The sequence below is a fragment of the Conger conger genome, chromosome 5 (genome assembly GCF_963514075.1).
Source record: "Conger conger chromosome 5, fConCon1.1, whole genome shotgun sequence".
Classification (NCBI taxonomy): Eukaryota; Metazoa; Chordata; class Actinopteri; order Anguilliformes; family Congridae; genus Conger; species Conger conger.
In genome coordinates, this window is record NC_083764.1 from 45460314 (window position 1) to 45479079 (window position 18766).

At 48.4% G+C, this 18766-nt stretch overlaps 1 protein-coding gene across 9 annotated transcripts in view; it reads right to left on the bottom strand.

The window, feature by feature from the left end:
• The window catches only part of rasal2 (RAS protein activator like 2), a 73483-nt gene that overhangs the window by 40701 nt on the left and 14016 nt on the right, over positions 1-18766 (bottom strand). For 8 of the 9 annotated variants that reach the window (XR_009708698.1, XM_061241200.1, XM_061241203.1 and 5 more), the window contains exons 1-3: positions 13946-15181; positions 2580-2707; positions 2205-2331 (exon numbers count right to left, since the gene is read on the bottom strand). Coding sequence is in view for 8 of the 9 variants with exons in the window: in XM_061241200.1 (XP_061097184.1) it covers positions 2205-2331; positions 2580-2707; positions 13946-14969 (1279 nt within the window). In the remaining variant the exon portion in view is untranslated. Of the gene's footprint in view, positions 1-2204; positions 2332-2579; positions 2708-13945; positions 15182-18766 lie in introns of those variants that run through there. The other variant, XM_061241206.1, reaches the window with a different exon arrangement.

Here is an 18766-nt window from a genome sequence, read left to right on the forward strand (position 1 = left end):
AAGCCAGTCAAACCCACTCGGCTTTTCTCTCTATTGCTCCATTGAAAAGAACACAACAATAGCAGTCCTTCTATCTGAGTGCATCCCCACGCCCGCGCGCCCGCGCACACGCAGCCCTGTAACAGTCGCCGAGCTATTCAAAATGAGGCGAGCACCGATCTACAGGAGGTCGCCCTCCCACTGTTACTTTGGCCAAATGCTGTTTTTGTGTCGTCCGTTTTTGAAAGATGCGCAGAAACTGTATGCTTAGACACACAAATGTGCGATGTGTATCCGGCAGGCAGCATACATCATCGTCAAAGAGTTGAAACCCCATCAGTTTATTTCGAACGTCAACATATTTATGCACGACGACATGTTTTTTCTTCTTCTTAGTGATTTGTAAGAAGGCAACAACAACTTAAAAATCAACTAGGGTCGAATTCGGTGACAAAACGTAACCGTAGCCTAACTAGAGAGTGGTGATAATTCATAAGTCCTATCTAATTTTTCAACTTCAAATAAGCGCCCGCACGTGTGTGCTGTTTTGTAACAAACCAAGGCAGCATATTCCGACAATAATTGGACGTTAATGGAAGCATGTAAACAGGACCGCCCACCCTGCATAGGCAGTTGGTGGACGCTGCGCCAAGATAACACATGCAAAGCGCCAATTATCAAACAAAAGGTGAAAACACTAGAAAGAAAAAAAAACATTGCTCTAGAAGACATATCAAAATTATGATAAAGAAAAATAAAAACATAATGAAGTTTGGCAATGCAGAGTTTAATTTTATGCTTGCACTCTCTCATTGCCCACACTAACTATTTAATCCTGTTTCCGGCAGCACACAATGTACGATATTAATCTCGGCTCATTCACTCCTATTTTGTACATACAGGCACACAGATGGCGTTAACCTGTTGTGTTCCACCAGCAAGCACTGCAATCATAAGACCTCCAAATGACCGGAAATCTGTTATCACCAATAATGTTTTTGTCTTTTTGCTTATTCTTTTTTCCATGGTGGACTACCACCAGCATCTACCCATACTGGCTTTTTCCTAACAAAACCACAGAACATGCTGAACATGTGTCCTCCAATGACCTACATTGGTATTTTTTTTCTAGAGGCATTTCTAATTTGTCTTCCTGTTTTATTTCTAATAGCGTATCTTTTATTTAGCTTGTCCAGGCATGCTCATATTTTCCAAACACAATCACTGCATCTGTTAGTCTGAGATAGTTCCATACTTCTACACGTCCATCACAAGTCAGCTTGCAGGAGACTAACGGCAGCATCGGCTATAGAAAGCAGACATTATCATGCGAATGAGGAGGCTGAATGCTGACCAGATTAACAAGGTCACACCCCCCAGTCACGGGCCCTGTCCATCTCTGTATGTCTGCAGACAATAGAGCAGCTGAAAGCCCACACCCTCACGCCCTCTCCCCCTGCCCCTACGCCCTCACTCTCTGCCCTCTCTGAAAAGCAGACAGACAACGCTTTCAGCCTCCAAATGTGACCTGCTCACAGTCCTGCCAGGCCCCCTCTGTAAAATCCCCTGGACTGAGACACAACATTCCTGACTGCACCTCCTCACTGACCTCCTTCCTGTTACCCCGCAACCCCTCTCTCCATGCGCCTCCCCCTTTAACCAAACCTCTCTGCCAGCACCTCCATTTCAGCATGGCTGGATGAAGCCAGGTGCCAAAACTTCAGATAGATAGAGGATTACATTTATATAGTGTTTTTCTAGACACTCAAAACGCTTCCAGTGACGAGGAGGAAACATGCATCAACCACCAACCGGGCAGCTGCCATTTTACGCCAGAACACTCACCACACCAGCTGAGGTGGAGAGGGAGAGAACAATGTTTTCCACAGTGAGTCAGGACCTTGGACTAATGTCTCATTCGAAAGATGCTGTCTTTACAGCACAGTGCACTGGGGCATTGGGGATAATTGGACCAGAGGGGAGATTGCCCCCTACTGGCCCACCAACACCACTTCCAGAAGCAACTTAATTTTCCCAGGAAGTCTCCCATCTGAGTACTAAACAAGACCACACCTGCTTAGCTTTAGCCATTTGGCAGGAGCTGGGTGCATGATAGTATGGCTGCTGGCTTCAGAGTTACTGTAGCCACCTTGCGCTCTGGACTCTTAAACCAGTGCATATGGCTCACTGGGTTCAGATAAGCAGGGCACGGTGGCTTGGCTTACCCAGCTTGGTGGCGGCATCTGTCTGGAAGTCAGGGAACTGCCCCTCGGACGGCACGCTGACAGTCCTGCGGAGGCTCCTGCCCTTGGAAGACTCCGAGGGGCTCTCGTGCGTGACCTCCACTGGCACCTGTGAGAGGGGAGAGGTCAGGGGTCAAAGGGCACACACTGTGTAGCACACATTACTTACAACACTCTACACTTATGTCCAAGGTCAGTAATGGTGTGAAAACCTGTATATTTCTCAACCTTAACACAAACCTGCCTTGCATACCACTCACAGCTATACACTGATCGAAACCTGCTTACACTGCAGCACCCCGCCCGCGGACACACACAGACACACACACACACTTAAAGGTATCAGGTGGCACTCACCTCCTCCTCTTTGTTCAGCAGGATGAGCTGGCTGTCAGTCAGAATGCAGTACTTCCTGCTCCACATGCTGTGGTCTACGTACGGAGACTGTCCGCAGGAGAGGCAGTGGGTGGATGGCCCCTTCACATCTGCAGGGACACAAACACAGATACCGTCAGCAGGGGTACAAACACAGATACCGTCAGCAGGGACACAAACACAGATACCGTCAGCAGGGGTACAAACACAGATACCGTCAGCAGGGACACAAACACAGATACCGTCAGCAGGGGTACAAACACAGTTCACCAAAGCACAACAGCGCAGGCAGGAACACAGCTTGCCAAATGGTAAATGGCAGGCATTTATATAGCGCCTTTATCCAAAGCGCTGTACAATTGATGCTTCTCCATTCACCCATTCATACACACACTCACACACCGACGGTGATTGGCTGCCATGCAAGGCCCCGACCAGCTCGTCAGGAGCATTTGGGGGTTAGGTGTCTTGCTCAGGGACGCTTCGACACAGCCCGGGCGGGGGATCGAACCGGCAACCCTCCGACTGCCAGACGACTGCTCTTACTGCCTGAGCCATGTCGCCCCCCCACAACACAGAATCACCAGCACCAGCGGTTCACCACAGTATAGCCTGCAGGCGTGAAATGTTTACCAAAGCACAGGACCCCAGACACTAACACAATTCACCACAGCACACTGCTCCCAATATAGTTTGTGTGAGAGATGTTCAATGTGAAATCTCATTCCTCCTGATTTCTCCAATATCTCTCTGGTCTGGATAATGCCCCTTTTCTCCATGTGCTTTCATAAACATCAGCAGTTCGTCTCAAAATAGATGCGGGAAGACACAGATGCACTGTGTCGCTAATGTGACCGAGAGGTACAGCTCTCTGTGGGAAACATTATTATATCTAACATCTATCACAGCTGGGACAGTGAAGACATTGTGTGAAAGAGCACGGAACGTCGTGTGCCACTAGAGGGCAGTGTCAGTCTATCCCATCCCACAGTAAGACTGTCGGTTGTATGGACTTGGAATGCAGCCTCCACCAAAGAACGACATGGGACCTTCTTAAAATAACAAACAGGAATAGGAACTACTCCTCTCAGTGAGTAATAAGGCAAATAACGGCAGCTGGAAATGTGTGTCCAAGTGACGCATTTTCCAGCTTACACACTTAATACCTTACAGAACTTCCCATAAATTCTACTAACTTAAGGTTTAAAGTAGCCCGTATTAAATGGTAAATGGTTGGAATTTATATAGCGCCTTTATCCAAAGCGCTGTACAATTGATGCTTCTCATTCACCCATTCACACACACTTGCCATGCAAGGCGCCGACCAGCTCGTCAGGAGCATTTGGGGGTTAGGTGTCTTGCTCAAGGACACTTCGACACAGCCCGGGCGGGAGATCGAACCGGCAACCCTCCGACCGCCAGACGACTGCTCTTACTGCCTGAGCCATGTCGCCCTCGTTTAAATCATTTACAAGGGAGAGAAATGAGTGATCCGTGGATGACTGAGCCACAGGCCCAAAGTGATTCCAGCACTCCGTCTGTCCTGCTAACCCGCAGACACCCTCCACCCTCTAATCACATTCCGTCGCCTTACAGCATGACGTAATGAAGCATGACGAGACCCCGGACTGCACGCTGACTTAGGCCAGTACCCAGCCCAGCCCTGCCCAGCCAACCCCCTTACGCAACGTCTGGTGCGTTTCAAACGGGAATTTACCGGTTTGCACAACACCAGCCTCCACCGCCGCACGTGGGAGAGATTAATACGTCCCCGGTGGAGGGAGGTGGAGGTACAGGGACAGGACAGAGACAGCAGGACAGACACAGCCGCTTGGGGACAGCCAGACAGACAGTAGTGCAGTGACAGCATCTCGGGGGCCCGGCACAGCCGATTAAGTATTTTTAAGCATGCAGGCCCTGTGTAAGTATCTGTTGGTAGGCTCAGCTGAGTTTGGTGAGCATAGCTTTGCTCAGCAGGTATCTGCAGCTAGGCTTAGTCGAGAGAGTATCTGGAAGTAGACCCAAGTAAGCTCAGTAGGTTTTGGTAGCTAGGCTTTGTTGAGAGTTTCTAGATGTAGACCCAGGTTAGCTCAGTAGGTATTGGTAGGCAGGCTTAGCTGAGAGAGTATCTGGATGCAGACCCAGATTAGCTTGATATCTGTAACTACTGTAGGCTTAGTTGAAAGAAGTAGGCTCAGCTTCCTGGACGTCTTGGCTGCAGGTCAAGGTAGCAGCTGGCATTCAGTCAGTCTGAGGAAAACAGGAGGGTATTCCAATCCTCAGTGCATGCCAGAGAGCATGCCACACCCACTGATATGCAAAGCCTGGAGCGCAGCACACAGAGAGAGAGAGAGAGAGAGAGCGAGAGAGAGACAGAGAGAGAGAGCGAGCGAGAGAGCGAGAGAACGAGAGAGCGAGAGCGAGTGAGAGTGAGCGAGAGAGCGAGAAAGCAAGAGAGCGAGAGAGCGAGAGAGAGAGAGAGAGAGAGAGAGCGAGCGAGAGAGAGAGACAGCTGTGGAGCGCTCGGTCTTTATTTCCATACGCACAAACAAGGAAAGAAAAGCCATGAACACTCAGGCCTGATAAGCAGCCATGTCGGCTAGACTTTCACCTGTGCAACAGAGGAGCTCTCTGCTGGTGTAGGAGGAGCAGCTCTATGTTCCACTGAAGAAGGACTACATTGTGTCATTACTGAGTTTACATCACGACAGCTCACGGAAAATACCACCCCAATCCCCCGTCAGGACCCTACAGTGCAAAGCATTCGCCAAAACAGCTGAGCATCTCAGTTACTGCCAATATTCCCTCAAAACAGCTGAGAATGCCGGTCATGGCCAATACTATCCCAAGGCAGCTGAGGATGGCAGCTATGCTGTTCTGAGCGCGCTCAGAAACCCTCTGCTCCACAGTGAGCACGCTCAGATCCTACGCTCCACTCCACAGTGAGCGCGCTCAGAGACCCAACACTCCACTCCACAGTGAGCGCACTCAGAGACCCAACACTCCACTCCACAGTGAGCGCGCTCAGAGACCCAACACTCCACTCCACAGTGAGCGCGCTCAGAGACCCAACACTCCACTCCACAGTGAGCACGCTCAGAGACCCTACGCTCCACTCCGCACTGAGCGCGCTCAGAGACCCTACGCTCCACTCCACAGTGAGCGCGCTCAGAGACCCTACGCTCCACTCCACAGTGAGCGCGCTCAGAGACCCTACGCTCCACTCCACAGTGAGCGCGCTCAGAGACCCTACGCTCCACTCCACAGTGAGCGCGCTCAGAGACCCTACGCTCCACTCCGCACTGAGCACGCTCACAGATGCAAAGCGTCCTTCAGCTGGGGCCAGGATGCCGTTCTCACGATGCACGCACTCTGCGAAGTTGCTGGCGGCGACAACAGGTAATCGAACAATACACATTTAATACAACAATAGGCACCCAGCAGCACCCCACATACAGGTGATACGCCCTGCCACAGGCACCATTCCGCATTTCAAACTCAATTCAGCCCAAAAGCACAAAGGCACCATGGAGGAAACCTTTGCACGCACACTGAGTCTCTTTAACAAAACCACTTTAATTATTGCTGAGTTTAGAGCCCAATTACCATGAGCCCGAACACTGCAATGTTCTGCCACTGGTAGGTAAATACAACGACAGTACATTTCTGTAGATGGGGCAGTATGTTGCTACGGGTGGTGAAGGTTGCATCTGTAAATGGGGCAGTATGTTGCTGCAGGTGGTGCAGGTTGCGTCTGTAAATGGGGCAGTATGTTGCTGCTGGTGGTGCTGGTTGTGTCTGTAAATGGGGCAGTATCTTGGTGCAGGTTGTGTCTGTAAATGGGGCAGTATGTTGCTGTGGGTGGTGCAGGTTGTGTCTGTAAATGGGGCAGTATGTTGGTGCAGGTTGTGTCTGTAAATGGGGCAGTATGTTCCTGTGGGTGGTGCAATGTTACAGGCAGTGTAGGACTGTAAAAACAGGCTGTAAAAGACCAGGCCTCTGTGTGAGAAACTGTCTGCCACCCACAGGTCATGTGACCCGAGCTTGGTAAACAGAGCCCATGGAATTTAACCCCCTAGCAAATGCATGAATTTATGCTCAGCCTAGTAGTGTTAGAAACTACAAAGCACTACTTCAAAAGACTACAAACCAGCTCGCCCTAAGCTAATATAAATGAGTTTCACACATTATTTGCTTGTTGTTATGAGGGTGTTAAGAGATAGATCATCATGTGAGATTCACTATCGCCCCTTCCTGCTCTGCATACCGAAGGTCCAGGCAGCTTGGCCAGGCAAACTCCTGCTTTTCAATGCCTGGTAGCAGTACCAGTATTACTGCTGGTGAATATTCCTGTTCCAGCCCTTTTCTGCTCTAAAATCAGGTATGCAATGCTTTTGCATACATGTTACATGTGCACGTGCATGAGTGCAAGCAAGAGTGTATGTGTGTGTGTGTGTGTGTGTGTACGTGTGCATGTGTGTGTGTGTGTGCGTGTGTGTGCTTGTATGCATGTGTGCACATGTATGGTGCGTGTGTGTGCATGTGTACACATGTGTGGTGCATGTATGCGCGTCTCCATGCGTTTCTGCACCTATGTGCACGTGATCGGTGATCTGCTGTAGAGGGGGACGGAATGGGGCGAGGTCCCAGCACCTGTCTGGCATGGGGTTTCAGGACCTGCTACAGGACACACGAAACCCCACAGAGTGGGGTCAGCCACCAGGACCTCGCCCTCTCTGTGTATACAGTGTGGAACAGCAGCCTCTCACACTACTCAAACCAGCTCCTTTAACAAACAGAGCTATTCCACTGAAATTCACCACTCAAAGTTGCTATTACAGTCTCTCTACTGAAACTCTCTCAATACTCAAACCACCTGCTATTACAAACACAGTCTCTCTCACCACTCAAACTAGCTCCTTTTACCAACATGGTTATTCCACTGAAATTCACTACTCAAATCAGCTCTTTTAAGAAACAGGGCTATTCCACTGAAATTCACTACTCAAATCAGCTCCTTAAACAAAAACGGTATCTCCACCAAAACTCTCACTGCTCAAACCAGCTCCTTGTATGAACACGATTTATCTACTGAATCTTTCACGACACAAACCTGCTTATTTTACTAACACAGCCGGCCGACTAAAGCTCTCACTACCGAAACCACAAACTTTAAAACAAACAGAGCAGTTCCTGCTGTGAAATAAAGGGAGTTTTGCGGTGCGTGGTGTCAGGAATGGGGAAACGCTGGTCTGTGAGGAAGTTTTAAAAAAAAAAAAAGAAAAAGGGGATGTTTTCACACAAAGGGACTCATCCACACAGGGGAGCTGTGCCAATCAGACAGCGGTACTCCACCACTTCAGTTCCCTGTGCCTGTCCATCACATCCTGTGATTAAACAACACGGGCTTTCAGCAAATGACAGCCTGATTGCGTGTGAAAACAAATCGAACAGTCCCTGAATGAAAGGTGTTATGTTAGTGTGTTTATAAAGGGGAATTAACAGCGAGCTACGGCCACACCCGCCGGGCAGCCCTGTGGTGCACAGGAGGTGCTTTGTGCGGCGGTAGGCACACGCACGTAAACAGGGCCGCCGTCCCCATGGCAACCCGCAAACACAATCAGCCCCCGGGCGTGACAATACCCTGACATCATCCCGTTTACCGGCCAAGAGGTGGGGGTGAGGGTGGGGTACTGGGAGGGGGATGGCTGATACCACTCTGTCGACTGTCTCTCGCCTGAGCCAAAGGAAAAAAGCACCGCGTCGCTGCTAATCTGATCCCATCCCCAACAAAAAAAACAACCAAAAAAAAGCAGAGGCGCCAAGCACTGACGCAACTGAGAGAACCTGTGCAGGCAAGGTCTAATGGGAAAACCACAGATGGGGAAGATACAGCCTCAGATACAATAGGAATCTGGAGAGGTGGGGCCGATAGAGTCTAATATGACAACCTGCGCAAATGGGCTGGATGCTGTCCATTAAGAGAAACTGCAGTGCGTAGGCGAGGCCGACACGCACTGGCCAAAGGGCCCAAAATAACATTTTACATAATCAATAACCTTGTGGAGAAAGGTCCGATGTAGACACGCTGTTGATTAAGATTAAGAATGCTTCCTCTAAATTACACTTAGTGTTAAGACTCCCCAGAGCGAAGGATAATTAACGGCGTTGTACGAGAGTGTATGCGGGGAGCGGGGCAGAGGAGGATCGAGACGCCGTCAAATTAGCGTAACGTGCAATTCGGGCCCTAATTGTAATTGCAGCCCTGTCTTTATCAAATTGCATGTGGCGAGCAGGCATGCCGATGAATATGATTATACCGAGACCAGGGTGACAGCTGTTCCCTGAAACAGCTCTGTGTTTAGCATTAGCATGGTGCCTCAGGTCCCGTAGCCTGGAACAGCTCGGCTGTCTGCATCATCGTGCTGCCTCATATTCTATCTTAAGGGATGACTCGGCTGTTATTAGCATCTGCATTCTGCATTCTGCCTGATGCATTGCAGTTTGAACCGGCTCTGCTGTTAGCATTAGCATGCCACCGGAGCTCTTTGTAGTTTGGAACGGCTAAGTCGTTAGCATTAGAATTTTGCCTGAGGTAGGCTGGAACGGCCCTGCTGTTGTTTGAAGTTATTCCTTCTGGAACAGCTCCTTTGTTAGTATTTGCATGCGGTCTGATGTGCTGCTGTTCAGAACAGCTTCGTCTTTTAGAATTAGCACGCAGCCAAACTGCTCACTGTTTGGAACTGGAGCTCACATGCCGCCCGTGGTTCTGCAGTTTAGAACATCTCTGCTCAACGTGGCCTTCAGAACCAGCCATTAAAAATAAAAACTTGGCCACTCCTCTCATTGTGTGATCTGGGTCCGTTTCCTGTCTCGGGTTTCCTCCTCTCGGGACCGTTCCCTCTCTGGGAGTGCACTTTCCATTAGCCCAGGCAAACACCGTCTTTTACCGTACACTCCAGACCGGAGAATCATCAGTCAAGGGCGTGTAACATCACAGAGATATTTCCAACTGAATAACCTTCCCGTACGCTTGAATAAGACTGATAAAACAGGGCGCATCAATCTTCCTGCGTGTGGTGGTGAAACCAGCAGACCTGTAGAGCACACACAGGGATCTGCTTTATCATTCCTTAATGTCCCACCCAGAACAATATATCAGGCACATACGAGACTCAGAAACTACAGCAAAGCCTGAGAAATATGAGATTATAAAAAGCCAGTTTTATTTATCATTCTGCGTACTAGCCTTTGTACCCACTGACATGTTCGCTCTTACACACCACTGTCACATTACCCTTTACAGCCTATTCTTAAAGATTTAATGCGTCATATTCAAGACCGGAGTTAACGTTCAAAGTTGAATATTTCAGAGGCATATTCATTGGCTGACTTAACGTCGCAAATCTTTTCTTGGCAACAATCTTTTTTTTTTTTTGGTAAAGATTGCAAAGATCAAAGCTGTGGGCTACATTTCACATTTTCAAGTCATAAAATGAAGTCATAAAAATGCAACGGGTCACACTCATGAGCTGAGTTAAGGCTCTACGGTCCTGTAGATTTAATGGGTCGTAATCTAGGGCTGCGTTATGGTGACAGAGAGCGGAAAGCCGAGCCGGAGCTTAAGCGCTTTCGGCGCAGTGGCGAACTTTAAATATTTCACGCCGCTTCTGTCCGCACATCATAGGTTTCCGTGGAAACAAAGGGGAAATCTGAGCCCCAGGTGAGAGGATGATGTAATCTCACCCGAGTGTCACTGCGGGGAGGAGCTGGCAGGGCAGTGTCGCCTCTCTACAGTGTGCGCAGGGACGCGGTCTCGGGGCGTTCCTGGGTTGCGACACAGTGAGGCAGGACGAGCGCGTAGGACTGGTTTCAGCTCCGCCAGACAAACAATGAGCTCATTATTATCCTCCAGGGTACACATTCACACAACACTCCACTGTTTACAACATGTTCCCACACTGCCTCAGCTCTCCTGCCATCTGCATTCTGTGGATAACATAACACGCTGCTCTCTTGCCATCTGCACTCTGTGGATAACATAACACGCTGCTCTAACGTGATCCTCACTCTGTGGATAACATAACACGCTGCTCTCCTGCCATCCGCACTGTGGATAACATAACACTCTGCTCTCCTGCCTTCCACACTCTGTGGATAACATAACACTCTGCTCTTAAGTGATCCTCACGCTGTGGATAACATAACACACTGCTCCCCTGCCATCCTCACTCTGTGGATAACATAACACTCTGCTCTTATGTGATCCTCACTCTGTGGATAACACAACACACTGCTCTAGTGTGATCCTCACTCTGTGGATAACACAACACACTGCTCTAGTGTGATCCTCACTCGGTGGATAACACAACACACTGCTCTAGTGTGATCCTCACTCTGTGGATAACATAATACACTGCTCTTATGGGATCCTCATTCCATGGATAACATGATCCATAATGTGCTGCTCTCATCTGATCCTCATTCCATGGATAACATGATCCATAATGTGCTGCTCTTATGGGATCCTGATTCTATGGATAACATGATCAATGATCCTCACTCTGTGGATAGAATGACCTATAATTAAGGCTGGGTGTTAGTCACAGGCCATTTTTTGGCATTCCCCATTGTTTGCCATTGAGGCAGTTTCCTCCGTTTCTAGTGCTTTCCATGATTTCTCAGCACTTTTAGATGATACAGCGGTTTGCAACAGAAATGGATCAGATTTTGTTCGTTTATTCTTATTTTAAAAACCAATGCTGATAAATAATTGATTTTGTCTTTGAAAATGTACTGTTATAGAATACAAGTTTGCAATAAAAATACTGACAGGAAAGATATGTGTAGATATTATTTACAATTCAGGCAAATCTGATCAATTTCAGGGGGGGTCATTACTTTCACATTACTGTAGCTCAACCTTAACATAGCCTACATTGTTATACATACAGGAATACACATTTCTAAGAGTATTGCTGGGACAGAAAAATTCAACAATGTATACAGATTCTGGAATGCACAGGGATCAAGATTCCTGTCTTTGTCATTTGTTGCAATCAAATGTGTTGGTCAACACATTTAGAAACAAATAAAAACTGTTTTTTATTTATTTTTATCAGTGCACAACTTTTTCGATTTGTGCATGCTCGATTTCTAACAACGTTCTGTTAAAGGAAAGGAAAAAGACCTTTTGTAATAGACCAAATGAAGCATACTTAGCTATGTATTTTACCTGTAGGCTATTTGTTCCTAGCTGCTGGTCACTGGCTATCAATCTTTTGAAACTTCAAGCACTTGTTATTGCTGTTAGTAGCTGCACATGTTCCAATCATTTCCCACTGCCGCGCATGAGATCTATTAATTAATTTAATAAATAAACTTTAACTGTGATTTCTTTCACTTTTTTTCTGGATTTCTGTGATTTCCAACAACTTTGCCGTGACAGCTCTGTGACTTTAGCCAATGTTTCCGTGACAAATACTCGCCTCACTGGTTGGATAACATGATGCATAATGCACTGCTCTTATGTGATCCTCACAATTTGGATAACATGCTCGAGTCCCACAATGCATTTGAACACTATGCATTTGAGGACTGCTCCCTGTATGCCACAACACACAGCAGAAACGCACTGACGATTCACATTCTGCCCTAGGCTTTTTCCGGAAAGTTTAGATTGAGCAGAAGGCACTAACTAACGACAGAAAGTCGTTGCCACTGAATATAAAACGGTTGTGACGAAGCCTCTCACAGAATTGGCGAGGAAGTGCAGAAGTTCAACGTGATACAGAGAGGTGGAACAATCGAATGAAGCACAGTGTGGTTTACTGTCGGCTGAAAACACTGTTAGGAGAAAAAAGGATCTGTGATTCATTGTTTTTTTTTATAGATTTTTTTTTTTTGCTGAAACAGCTGGACACACTTCCTTAAAATCAAAAACCTCTTCACAAAAACACTTGACATGCTGGTCAAAATTCAGTAAACTGCTCTATCCAGACTGCAGGCTGCACTGAAGATACAACAGGTATGCTAGTTTTAGAGAACTCAGTAATAAGCGTGTGTTGCTTAGAGACCCACATTCCAATTAAATTCCAAATTGCACGTGTCACAGACAGCGGCTCTTCCTGTGCGGCTTATGGATGACAGAAGGAGGCTGGGAAACCATGGACACAGCATGCTAATTGGCCTAATGCTGTCCTACATGCATTATTTAGTGTTTTCTTCATATTCCGGAGACATTTCTTCAAAATTCAACACACAGGATTTCAAACGCATATAATTACCGAACGGACCCAAAATCTCCCATGCACACAGAGCCATCAGCTGGCAAATAGTTTGGATCAGATTCCAGAAGTAAAATTGAGTTAATCTAGAGGAAGTCATAGCCTTTGTTTGTTGACTGTGTCAACAGATTCCAGTTCTGCTGTAAACCTTGTTCTGCAGATATTAGCAGGCACAATCAGGTACATGCTCCTGACCCGATACTGCTTGATGCACTGTTGAAATAACAGTAGGAACCCACAAATGCAGGGCTGGACTGAAAATGATGCTATGAATAGAATTCTGTCCTTTTATTACCAACTTTTTCCTCAGGTTTGTTTTCTCCACGCATCCAATTATTTTATACAACCGCCCTCTTCACCATCTGGAAGAGTTTTAGAAAATAGACCGAAATGCAAAAAGTTTTTCCCCCCCCCCAAAGTCACGTATTAACATAATGGTTATTAATTCAACGCAGTGCTATCGTTCTCTGCAGTGAACTCTGTGGTGAGAATGCGGTCAAATGAGGAGACAGCTTCCGTCTAACAAAATCACACGAACAGTTTAGCACATATGATAAAAGCCACAAACTGAGAATAGGGTCTTATGATTATGCTGAATCTTCGCACCTACGGCCTACGGACTTGGTTATTATAAAACTGTTAATGTTTTGGTAGGTTAAACCAAAATGAACAAACAAGTCAAATGAACGCTATCACAAATTCCAAGTTCGCAGAATATGTTTTTCCACACAGCTTATTAGAAATGTACAGTACAGTTTGTCTCGTGACACCGTGACATCATCTGTCAACTAATGAATTTCAGGGGGAAAAACTATTTGTTAAAGCCGTTTCAGAAACATACTTAAACACCCAAACATTTTTTTAAAGAACAAAAGCAGCTCTTTTCATTTTAAACCAATTTAAAATGTTAATGCTGTCATTCCTCGCAAGAAGCTAGGCTACAAGATGTTTACTATTATATATTTTTTTAAGTCAGACACTTTATGAAAATGTCTGTTCAAAAGTATGAATAAATGCAGGAGTTGTGTCCACAGCTGGACCACGCCCCCTCCTGAATCCTACCGTCTGCTCTGGCTTCAGCCCCGCAGTTTTCCTTGGGCCTCAGAATCCAGCTCATCCTCTTGGACATTGAAGACAATAAGTCCTGAAAGGAGCGTCTCTGCTCAGAGTCTGTACACACCTGGCCCACAATACCATGCAGAGATTCGTGTCCCACAATGCCCCGCTCAGCATCCAAGCCCACCTGTCCCATACTGCCCCGATCGGCGTCCAAACTGTGCTGTCCCACAATGCCCTGCTCAGTGTCCAAGCTGTGCTGTCTCACAATGCCCTGCTCAGTGTCCAAGCTGTGCTGTCTCACAATGCCCTGCTCAGTGTCCAAGCTGTGCTGTCTCACAATGCCCTGCTCAGTGTCCAAGCTCTGCTGTCTCAAAATGCACCACTCAGTGACCAAGCCCACCTGTACCACAATGCCCTGCTTAATGTCCAAGCTGTGCTGTCCCACAATGCCCTGCGCAGTGTCCAAGATCTGCTGTCCCACAATGCACTGCTCAGGGTCTAAGCTCTGCTGTCTCACAATGCACTGTTCAATGTCCAAGCTCTGCTGTCCCACAATGCACTGCTCAGTGTCCAAGCTCCGCTGTCCCACAATACCCTGCTCAGAGTCCAAGCCTTGCTGTCCCACAATTCCCTGCTCAGAGTCCAAGCTCTGCTGTCCCACAATGCCCTGCTGCGAGTCAGAGCACACATATCTGAGCTTCAGCTTCTGGACGACGGGGGTGCCCCCAGGCTCCGAGACAGATCTGTGGAAGGGGACGAGGGTGCGGAGCGGGGATGGACTGTCCATCAGAGCATTGGTGCCACCATCCCTTCGACGGAGGCCCCAGCCCCTGCCGCCGTGAGTCGCCCCCCCCTCCGTCAGCTTGGGCATCTTCAGAGCTAGCTTGGTGGGGCTCCTCCACTTGTAACCGTCCAGCGGGCAATTTTGGACGGAGAGCGATCGATGTTGCACCCACGGCCGGCTGTGCCGCCGCCAGTGGTAAGAGTCTAAACAGTCGCTGTCAGGGGGAGCCCCAGAGTCGGCCATGTCTGATGTCTTCAGTTTCAACTCCACCAGCGCTCATAGGAAGACTGACGACTTCCTGGGCTTCGCCGGTCTGCGAAGCGTGTCGTAAGAGAGGCCCGCACCGTGGGACTTCAGCAAATCTACCTCAACATCCGAAGACATCCAAAGACAGCCGTCTGTGAAGCACGGAGGTTCTCCGGTGCTATGCGTCCCCTGAGCTTCAGCCTGTACTTCCTGCTTTCAGGCTGAGGTACACGTTCCTGGAAGGAAGTGGGCGGTCGATGCTCATCACCCCAGACGGCTACAGGCAGCCAATCAGAACGAGGCTCTGCAGCGAGGCCTCAGGTTGTGGTTTTCTGTGCGCACTACCGCTTTCTGTTCTAAAAAGAAAAACCAAGCTTAACCAAGCTTAGTCAGAAAAGATTTCACTCCAAAAGAGCAGTTGGCTTACAAGGGCAAGTGCGACAGAGATAAAAACGCTGATTTTCCAGTTGATTTTGAAACTTTGAAACACCGCAGCAGTGGCATAATAATAATAGTAGTCATAATGTTCCCTCAGCTAAGGTCCTTTGCTTCTCATATAAACAAAATAACTTAGTTAAAGTTAAACCGGTGCATTATTTATGACATTTAGATGCCAAAGCAGACTTTATTCTTTCCATAAGTTGAAGGATAATAATTAAAAGGGCCTAACCAAATGGAAAACGTCCAGAGATGTGTACAGCTAATTTCGCTCTACTGCAGAGGGCAGAGAAGACTTCTTAAATATCACATTGCACATTGTATCCATTCAACACTTGACAGAACCAAATATTTTTGGTCCATGTGACTGAGGCTATGAAGCCACCCGGAGCCAGAGGACTGAGAGGTTCATTCACACAGGAAAGAAATTCCACTGCCCTCAACTGTGGAATCATCTGGAAACAAGCTGGCCTTAGGCTTTAGTATTGCAGACAGGAGAGAAAAAACAGAGCATAGCTTCATTTTTTCCACCATTTTGGCACTGAAACGAAGGAACGTAGCTCGAAAATCAAAGGAGGAAAGATATTATCCCTCCAAAGCATAACCCCCCCCCCCCCCCCCCCAACTTGCAAATTCAGTAATTGGTTACACTTCTTAGAAGCAAGGACGTTGACCTTCCCGTCTGTGGATGAAGGCATGGGAATAGAATTGGGACTTTCTGCAGTCGTGTCAATGTGTTGGTAGGAGGAGGTGCGTCCCCCATTCTGCTATACCCTCCATCCGGGAGAAGCAGGAGACGCTGGATCTGTACGCTGAAAATATTCCACACATCAGCTCCGTTACCAACCCACCCTCACCACGGCGAGGACCGTCTAAACAAACCGACATCTACACCCCCTTATATTACGCACAATAAAACACCCGTTCAAAGGTGATCTCATTATGGTTTAATAAGCCTCTCAATGGCAATGGTTGACTGAATGACACACAAGAGGACAGGCATTACAATGGCGGGGCGGGTCAGGGTCTGGAGAGCTTCCCACACCCACTCTTTCAGCGCGTTAAGTGCTGATTCATTATCCCATCATCACACGCACAGTGTCGGAGCTCACCGAATCAGCCTTTACAGCTTACAGGCTGAATATTCAGCTCAAAAAGGAAAACCTGCAGCTTCCTGCGGCTTACAGTACATTAATGGCATTTGGCAGAAGCTCTTATCCAGAACGACGTGAAGTACAACAGGAGACAATCCTCCCCTGGACCAACGCAGGGTTAAGGGTTTTGCTCAAGGGCCCAACGGCTGTGCGGATCTTATTGTGGCTACAACGGGGATCGAACCGCCGACCTTGCGGGTCCCAGTCATTTACCTTAACCACTATGCTACAGACTGCCAGTAGTTATGAGCGCACCCCCGTGAAGCGGTCTCCGTGACAACGAGGGACACAGACCAGAGGAGACCAGAGGGCCGTGTCCCACAGAGTGACGGAGTGACCGAGCCCCCCCCCCCCCGGCCAACCAGCCCAGAGGAAATGGTGGGATTTCTCGTCAGCACAGTCTCCTGAAAGCAGGAAACAGCCTCAAGCCGACTCCAGTTTCTCCTCCGCCACCCGTCTGCCATCGTATAGTCCCAGCACTCCCATTTCAATCTTCGTGATTAGCGAGAACCTGCTTCGGGCAAGTACCGGGGGCCCATTCAGAGCAAAACCAACATTTGCATGACCCTGTTCTGAAATGTTCCTCTAGTAGAGCAAAGGTACGTGGGCCTATTTATCCAGCCCAAAATGGAGAAATCCTCCCGTTTGTCCATTTTTGGTCCATTCCCGCTCATACTGCGTGGCAGGGCGTGTGTTTGTCATTCTTGGCTGTGTGCGTCACAGACATTTCTAAATGACGCAGGAAGCTCTTGGCGTTCGGCTGCTGCTCGTGCCCGGAAGGTCTGCCCGCCGGAGTCGGCCTCGCGGCCCGACTTCGACCGTGTCACGCTGAACCCCTTATGTCTCAGCGCCGAAGCCTCGCCCGAACAACGGCGAAGACGGCACGGACAATGCGGCAGGCCGTCGGGAGAGCTCGGAGCTGTGGTTCCCATGACGACTGCATGTTGTGGATTAGCACCTTCTGCTTTCCCTCTGTTCAGGGACTAACGTGTTGGACCAACATCCTGTAAATTCATAAACATAAGACGTGAGATGAGCTTGGACGCGCAAGCCAGAAGATACGGAACGGCACATGACTCACGGAACGAAGGCCGTCTGCCAGCGCTTTCATCCGAAACTTTAATGCCGACTCTCAGACTCTCGTCCCTCTGCGCCGCCCCTCCAGGGGAGAGCCGCTATAACAGCGATTAACACCAGCACCGTCTTACGCCATATTTTTATTATGTTTTTTTTATCCATTTGTATTTCCGGATGAGGCGTGAAGATTTATGATGCAGTAGCAACTTGTGAGCTCATCCCAGGGGGACGTCTCAGTACTGTTTCCCATTTGCACCGTTTCTAACAGAAAACGAGTCCCCCGCATTGCCACTGCTTCACATTCACACCGAGGAAATGAGCTCCGGTTGCAGCTCTGCTTCAGCTTTGCTTTGTTTTTATGGGGAAATAAATTGGGATCAGCGCTGCTTCCTGTTTACACTGCTCGTTTAGGGTAAACCAGCACCACATCCCCAACAGTGCTTCCTGTTCACACTGTCTTTTTAAGGGGTAATGAGTTTCACAGTTCCACAACTGCACCTTCCTCAAATGACAGCCACTTCCTCACGGACTTTAAACAGGGGGTCAAGCTGTACCAGGGAGTTTAGATACCAACCCAGCTGGTCTGCATGAATATTGAGAAGTTTAGTCGTACTCAGGAGTTCAGAACCACAGCTGGTCTACAGGAACACATAAGACCCAGCCTGCTGCTGTCCTTGAAAAACCAAGCAGAGCGTTTAATAACCACCTCATTAGAGCCAATTAAAACTCCCGGCAGCCTAAGACGAGGAGTCACACAGCAGGTCTAAACGACACCACAAATTAACATTGTTAGCGCAGCATAAAATAAAATAGCCCTCCTCCCCACTTCCCCAACTGGCGTTCGGCTTGACGTGAGAAAAGCACAAAGAGGCAGCCAAAGCGAAGGCAGCGACCACGGTGCCGAGCGAGTGCCGGGCTCCCGGTCGCTCGACGCGCGACAGGCTAATAACGCTAATGCGCTAATAACAGCTCATTAGCAGAACAGCAGCACTGACTTATAAGTGTGCAGACAGAGTGCTAAATGAAGCTCATTAGCGGAACACCGGTTCTGACTCATGAAGGACAGAGAGCGGCGGCCGGTCGCAGGAGGGGCCTTGTTTTCCTGCTGAGCGGCTACTGGGAACC